General features: G+C 31.0%; 2 protein-coding genes across 2 annotated transcripts; both read left to right on the forward strand.

Moving 5' to 3' along the window:
- LOC105671596 (odorant receptor 13a-like) lies at window positions 1-2,011 on the forward strand. Its single transcript, XM_012365881.2, has 4 exons — window positions 1-360; window positions 534-1,008; window positions 1,102-1,332; window positions 1,525-2,011. Exons 1-4 carry the CDS (start codon window positions 133-135, stop codon window positions 1,863-1,865), a joined length of 1,275 nt encoding a protein of 424 aa, XP_012221304.1. The 5' UTR covers window positions 1-132; the 3' UTR covers window positions 1,866-2,011.
- Window positions 2,012-3,164: 1,153 nt separating this feature from the next.
- On the forward strand, window positions 3,165-5,221 carry Dhod (dihydroorotate dehydrogenase 2). The gene is made up of 2 exons (XM_012365886.2): window positions 3,165-3,828; window positions 3,922-5,221. The coding sequence occupies exons 1-2, from the start codon at window positions 3,477-3,479 to the stop codon at window positions 4,743-4,745; spliced, it is 1,176 nt and encodes a 391-aa protein (XP_012221309.1). The 5' UTR covers window positions 3,165-3,476; the 3' UTR covers window positions 4,746-5,221.
- The last annotated feature ends 2,739 nt before the right edge of the window (window positions 5,222-7,960 follow it).

The following is a 7,960-nucleotide window of genomic DNA, read 5'->3' on the forward strand; positions in this document are numbered from 1 at the left end:
TGTTATTTTCCCCATACGGTTTTCGCTCTTCTCTACTTTCATAAAAAAAATATTTCTATCGATTTTTCAAATAACAGTATTTTGTAGATGATAGAGCGTGTTTGGTAAGTAATTGCGCAACCTTAATAAGATATGAACCTGAAGGCGAACATATTGCCAATGACCGACCCGTATTATGGACAAAGACTAACGTTTGTGAGTAACGCGCAACATCTCTACGTATTGATAATGTCATGGAATAACGATGTGACGTACGCTATGGCTCCCTATAAACTTTTAGCTCTGCCATTAGGCAGTTGGCCTTTGCAAAAATATGATAAATTTTCTTTACTACGTTATATTCTATGTTGCCTCGGTATGGTACGTTATTAAATTTTGATCTTTCAAGTAGTGCGTAAAAATATTTTTCTTCCGCTCTTTTCAGATATTCAAAGTATAGTCAAGTAAAACGTTCAGTATAACATAAATTCAGCGAGAAAAGAAGAATAAAGTGTAATCCGTAATAAACAATTTATTTTTTTGTATTCGTGCAGATTGCGATGCTAATCTTGATGTACGTCGAAATCTATCACGATTGCATTGATACAAGCGAGAAAATCGACATTTTAATGCTGACCACTTGCAGCATTATTGCTTTATCAAAGATATCGATATTCCGCATTTATGCCAACAATTTAACTCGAAATTTCACTTCTGCCATCAACGATTATCTCGCAATCGATACTGAGGAGAAACGCACGATCATGCTGCGACACGCTTTTATGGGAAGAGCAATTTACTACAGTATCGTGTTATTCGGTGTTATGGGTATATTAGGTTTGATTTTGACGCCTTTTATAACCAGTGATAACAATGCTCAACTAAATGTATCTATGAATGAATTTACATTAGTGTATCCTGTTCCTACACCATGTACATTAGGGCGCTTTCATATTTCGACAAATTTGTACTTGTTAATTTTTGTGACACAGTGTATACTGATAGTGATGACTTGCACTGCTAATCTCGGTAATAAAATTAAAATATCCTTTTTCTTTTATTATTGTTAAAACTGTTAATATAAACTTTCTTTATGCGATATCGCTATGTTTATTTTTAAAGGCAGTGATACACTTCTTTTCGGAATTATTCTGCATATTTGCGGACAAATAGAAGTCCTCAGATTTGAAATTGCCAACTTTGGTGTCGAAAATAAAAATATAGATCAAATTTTTTCAAAACTGACAAGAAGGCATTCTTATTTATTGACTCATGCAAAACTTCTAATCGATGCAATCAGTTTTGTTCTGCTAGTGCAATTACTCGTCAGTTGTATTCTTATTTGCACAATCGGTAAATATTTTTTAATGCTTCTGACTAATCTAAATAGTATTATAAAGTGTTGTGTATCAATTACATAAAATAAATACTTTATTAAACATTATCAAAATTTCTGATATTTTATATTTAGTAAAGAAATATTTATGTATTTATATAAATTATTAACAATTTTATAATTCATATATACTTATATAATTTTTTCAGGCTTACAATTTATTCTAGCGTTGAAAACAAGTGATGCAATGATGATAGCTAAAACTGTTTCAGCATTAGTTACCTTCATGTCACAAATGTTCGCTTACTCGTTCGTGGGCGATTATCTCAAGTATCAAGCGGAGGAAATCGCGAAATCGATTTACGGCTGTAACTGGCACCGATTTACAGCGAAATTAATGAAGAACATCTTATTCGTCATTGCACGATCACATCAACCTGTTCAATTAACAGCTGGAAAATTTTTTGTCGTTAACTTAGAGACGTACATGTCAATTTTAAAAACCTCCTTCTCATATTTGTCCTTCCTACGTCTAATGTTGGATGCATAGAGTAAAGATAATTATTGAAAGGTAATTGTACATATTTAAATAATATTACGATTTTGTGCGTAAAAACAATATTATTATTGTACAATAATGTAGCGCTAAAAATGCATATAAAATTAAAATAAAAGCCAAACGTTATTTTTTTCATATCTTAATTTATATAATATAATTTTATATAATTCATACATCAATAAATGTATTGTGTGTTACCGTATCGTTTTTACGAGATAATATATGATTTGAAACTGTAAAAGTAAGTTTTGTGTATTACTTTATAAATAAAACTAATAATTCTGTGATTAAACGAAATTCATATACTTAATGCAAAAACATACTATGCCATTTAATAGAAAAAACATCCCAATAGTGTTTTGTTAGAAGCGCATGATTATGCGGCGTCATGCTTTCACAGGAAGACTAATTGTTAGTGTCATATTTTTTTCTCACACTGATGCTTGATTTTCAAAATGACATTTATGCTGACAAATGATAAAAATGTGCAGGTCAATGTATTCATCAATGATTACTCAAGATTCTTTATTCCCATAATATGTATATTAGAGCATTTTTCTGTCTACACCCACACAGCATGATTACCTGCGGAACGTTCGGGTGACATTCCGAAGATATCGTATCTCTTAAGGATATCTTTAGAGTGTCTTTTGGACGTCTTTTGGACCTGTGTGCTGTGTGGGCATGAGTTAATATTCAATTATTTTTGTGGTACAATGTGTTCTATTAATAATTACTATTAATCTCGGTAAGATTAAAAATAAGATTAAAAATTATTGCAAAATCAATATGATTTACACAAACTAAAAAATATTAATTTATTTTAAATACTTAATTTTTTAATCTAACCAAAAAATTATTATTATATAATAATTACTATGACGTTGAAAATGTGTGTGAAATTAGCATGCAAATTTAACGTAATTTTTTTCTTGCAATATCAATAAAAATATTGTACATACTGTAATACAATTCTAATGAGATCTATAGTGACACATAATTGAAAATTGTAAAAATAAATTTTGTATATTATTTTATAATTAAGTAAAATAATAATTCTATAATTAAATAAAATTGATGCATATATATTCAATTTTAATTTTTATAAATCTTGTTACATTATCGCACAAAGCGTTTTAAATTTTTAAACTTTGTATTTTAATTGCAAAAATATATGTTATATTATTACCTTGTTTTATTTGAGTCCATTTTTGTATTTCCCACAAGAAGTTCAATTATTTATTATGATGGTAATCGTTCTCTATTTTATCGGCGACTAAGTTCGATTTATTTCTAGGTATGTGGATAAGAGGGCGGTAAAATCGATGGCTCTGCTGTTTATGTGTTTTTTTTATCTCCGACTGCAATAATTTGAGAATAAGTTGTTATAATTATTTATAAATAACAATGTTTATGTTTATGAAAGTGCATATTTATCGAGAACGATACAAATAATAAGTATAAATCATGAGTTTAATCTTATATAACTTGTTTTGATCACGTGTGAATTCTGACAGAACATTTCAATGTGATCAGTTTGTATTTTTATATATCGACAGTTGGAAATAATTTGCATAAACTCGAATAAATACTGCAATTAAAATGGCGCAACGATTAAGCAATCAAGCAAAGCTTAAATCACTTTTTACTGTAACGAGTAGTGCTGTTGTATTGTTCGGTGGTATTTCGCTTTATCAGGGCAATGAAAGATTTTACAGCAAAGTCGTAATACCTCTGGTGCAATTATTAGATCCAGAAACTGCTCATAATCTTGCAGTGAAAACTTTGAAATGGGGTTTGATATCAAAACAGAAAACAGAAGACTCCAATTTGCTTCAAACAACCATATTAGGTTTGCAATTTAAAAATCCCATTGGCATGGCTGCAGGATTTGATAAACAGGGTGAAGCAGTAGAAGGATTGAACAATATTGGTTTTAGTTTTGTGGAAATAGGTAAAATTTATCTAATAATTATAGACAATATTTTAAGATGTTTCTAAATGTTGTAGAATCTGTTGTTAGAATATATTATTTTATATTTTGCAGGATCTGTGACACCTAAACCTCAACCTGGTAATCCAAAACCTAGAGTTTTCAGATTGCCCGAGGATGGAGCAGTTATAAATAGATATGGCTTTAACAGCGATGGTCATGATGTTGTATCGGAACGTCTTAAGAAATTAAAAGAGAATAAAAATTTTAATTGCATTCTTGGAGTGAATTTAGGAATGAATAAAGGGACAAAAGATGCAGTTGAAGATTATATTAATGGCATAAAGAAATTCATGGATGTAGCAGATTATTTTGTCATTAATGTATCTAGTCCTAACACTCCAGGATTAAGATCCTTACAAAACAAGAAGAATTTGGAAGAGTTACTGATCAGAATAAATGCAGCCAGAAAGTCTATGGGTACTAAGCAACCATTGCTTTTAAAACTGGCTCCAGATTTGTCAGATTCTGAGCGACAAGATGTGGTGGATGTAATTTTAAAGAAAAATTCTAAAATTGATGGCTTAGTTTTGTGCAATACAACAATTATGCGACCAAATTTGACTAATTCGAACAAGAAAGAAAGTGGTGGCCTCAGTGGTGCACCTCTCACAGATATTTCTACTGCTATGATTTCTGATATGTATAGACGAACACATGGCAGGATTCCAATTATTGGTGTAGGTGGTATCTCCTCTGGCGTTGATGTTTATAATAAGATAAGAGCTGGTGCTTCCTTAATACAACTTTACACTTCATACATATACAATGGACCACCAATAGTTGGAAAGATCAAAAGAGAATTATGTGAAATACTTGAAACTAATGGTTTTTCTTCTGTAAGCGATGCAGTTGGCAAAGATTCTGGGAACAGATGATTATTTATTTCATTTAATTCATTATAGATTATTTTTCAATGCTTTGACACGATTTTTACATGCTATACATGATTAATATTATACATTATTATGCATGAATAATTCTGTATACCTAATGTGCAATATATAAAGTCTATTATGCATAATATATAAATAATTATTAGAAAGCTTTTGTTCAGAAAGTTTGTAGGAATTTTTATTTTAATTTATATTTTCCCACATAGCATGCATATCCAAAAGACGTCCAGAAGACATTTTGAAGATATCCTTGAGAGATATAATATATTTGGGATATCTTCTCAACGTCCCTCAGATATGCATGCTGTGTGGATTTACTTATATAATAATTATATCATTTTTAATAAGCTTTAAATGTAAGAAATGTCATTTTGTCTTAATAGCTTTGACATACCCCAAAATGCTTTTACCATTTTTTGAATTTTTGTTATAATTAAATAACCGTTTTAATTAATTAACCAATTTGTTTTAATTAATTTATTAAATTATAAGTGCATATACAAATCTATTTCTAATATACCACATACTGCGCATTATTAATGAGTTTATGATAAATTTCGAAAAATTAAATTGCTAAATATTTATGTAAATATATTTTTTCCAGAACATTACGTAAATCTAAAGACGCAGTATCGCGCGTCTATGCAAAACAGCAAAAATTTATAAATATGTCATCGTATTAGTGCTTACATCAACAAAGATTTATTTTTCACATACAAAGATTTATTTTACACAACAATTTTTATTAACTGTTATCTCAACTGCAATTTTGCATTAAAATCAATGCTAAATTGATCTCTTATACAATTAAATATTAATACGAATAACGGATATTTTTTTGTTATGATTAGTGTGTAAGTGCATATTACGTGTACTTAAACGATGCAAAAAACAAAAGAGTTATTAAAGCAAATTACTTATCGGAACCGATTGTGATGCATTATAGATGTAAAATAGGCTATATAAATTCATAAAAATGACAATAAACGATAATAATAATAATAATAATAATAAAATGAGATCATTACATTGATCTTTCGCATAAGAAATCAATTCATCATTAAAATTCATGACTGTATATTTTAAATAATATTCATATTTTCCGTTTAATTGAATTTATCAAACCAATAATCACTTTAACACAAAATATGTTATAATCGAACAAATCATAATTACTTATTCTGTGGATTGTAACATTTCCATTGATCCACTCTACTCTATGCTATTTTCAATTTCGTGGGGACGTAGTGCATAATACTGATCGCTGCCGCTTGAGGGCGTTAGTGATGCGCGTTCTAAAGTCGTCGTTGCACGCGCTATCTCTGGTTCTTTCCCGTGATACTACGACCGTAATCGGAGCAGTCAGCTGTTGTGTCAAGTGAACATCCTTAACCAACAAATTGCGGGAATATTCGGCCAGTATTACGCGATCTGAACATCCGCGACGAGCTGTGTATGCCCCGACGATCAGCTGGCCAGATTCGATAATACGGCGGAGGTACGTTTTCCTCGGCATTTGCCGCAATTGTCCGTCGTGGAGAGATCGGAGTGCTCGGCTCCTTCGTACCTGCTAGTCATCGACACGCGACGGAGTTTAACTACGAGCGTAGTCTATCGCGCCTTGTCTCGAAACATTCTCTTCGCGATCCCGCGAACATTCGCCAGTTAACGCTCATTAATACAGAAGAAGTAGTGCACGTTCCGCGGGTAAACAAAATCCTTGGAGAGAAATTTTGCAACACGCTGCAGCTGTACGGCTTTACCGTACCCGCTTGTCTCACGTATATATGCATATACTTGTTTAAATACGATATATCAATGACGATTATTTGACGTCTATTCGTAAAAGTACGATTGCTGTGGTTTGTATGACAATTTGTCACTGCCATTACGACTTCGACGACAGGCTCTCTTAGGATGGACGATGCCACATTTAAATCATACACAATAAATTTACGTTACTTGTATTATCTCTAATTTGCGATTGTACAAACTGCGATTGTGCATACAATCATTTCTTAATATTAAAAAGAACAATAAGTTTCTCTAAATCAGTTGTACAATATAACGTTAATTAATAATGTTAATTTAGTGAACATTTTGTTTGGAACAACTTAATACAGACTTTTTCTTTGTATAATATTAGTTTCATTGTGCAATTTGACAACTCAATATTAACTCTGATTTGTTTATTCAAGAATACTAATGAGAAATTATCGACAAACAAAAAGATGACATCATCGTCATCCTTGGAGGCAACTTGTCACTTTTGTGAGAACTTATAAGTAAAAACTTATTCGTGTAATTAAAGCGTTTGATAAATTAAATTAAAAATAAGTTAAATTAAAATTAAAATACAAATAAAAATAAAATAAATTTCATCGATTAGTTTAATTAAAATAAATAGGTGATTTAAAGTCTTATTTTAAACTGATATTTTCGTGTGAATTCTGTTTTAACAGATATTGCATTTTGGCATTGATCGTCATTCAATCGTAACGCAATGTGACGATTACAAGGTAAACAACTTCTGCTTAACGTGCAATAATGTTTCACATCCCTGTGGTTATTTTAAGAGATAACGAATGGTACACAATTCTGGAAATACCTTTCACGAGACACAAAAGAGACACGGTGTCTCTGCCGTGAATCGAGTGTGTCGAAATTCTGCATTACATGACTTTAAGAATTGCAACACACCCGATTATTCATGCGTCCTGCAGACGCGGTGAAATCGCCGTGTCTGCGACTTGTATCATTTTTTTCACAGAGAAAGTAGTGAATCGTTTTGACAAAAAGCTGTTAAAAATGTGAGTGAACGAATGTGCGACGCGATACCGATTAAAATAAAACTGCTATTGTTCTCAAATCTTACGAGACGAGCCAGCTATCAGCGATTACAATAATGTAAATCCGATGGAAGAATAAGACGTATCTTGGACATGGCGCTTTTTTTAATGCTTTACTGGAGTGTTTTTCTTTTTATAAATAAATATTTTTTTTATAGGTATTATATTTACATTTGTTAAAATTCCCGCCAATGAAAATAATTTCGGACGAAATAACAATTTGATCAATTTATATATATTCACTTTTATTGAACGCTGAAGGATGAATTTTATTTTTGTATCTCCTTGATACGCGTAAGTATAACACAGCCAGAATGCGATCACTTTTGCAACCAGTTTTCGAGGAAA

Source organism: Linepithema humile, chromosome 4 (genome assembly GCF_040581485.1).
Source record: "Linepithema humile isolate Giens D197 chromosome 4, Lhum_UNIL_v1.0, whole genome shotgun sequence".
NCBI classification, from domain to species: Eukaryota; Metazoa; Arthropoda; class Insecta; order Hymenoptera; family Formicidae; genus Linepithema; species Linepithema humile.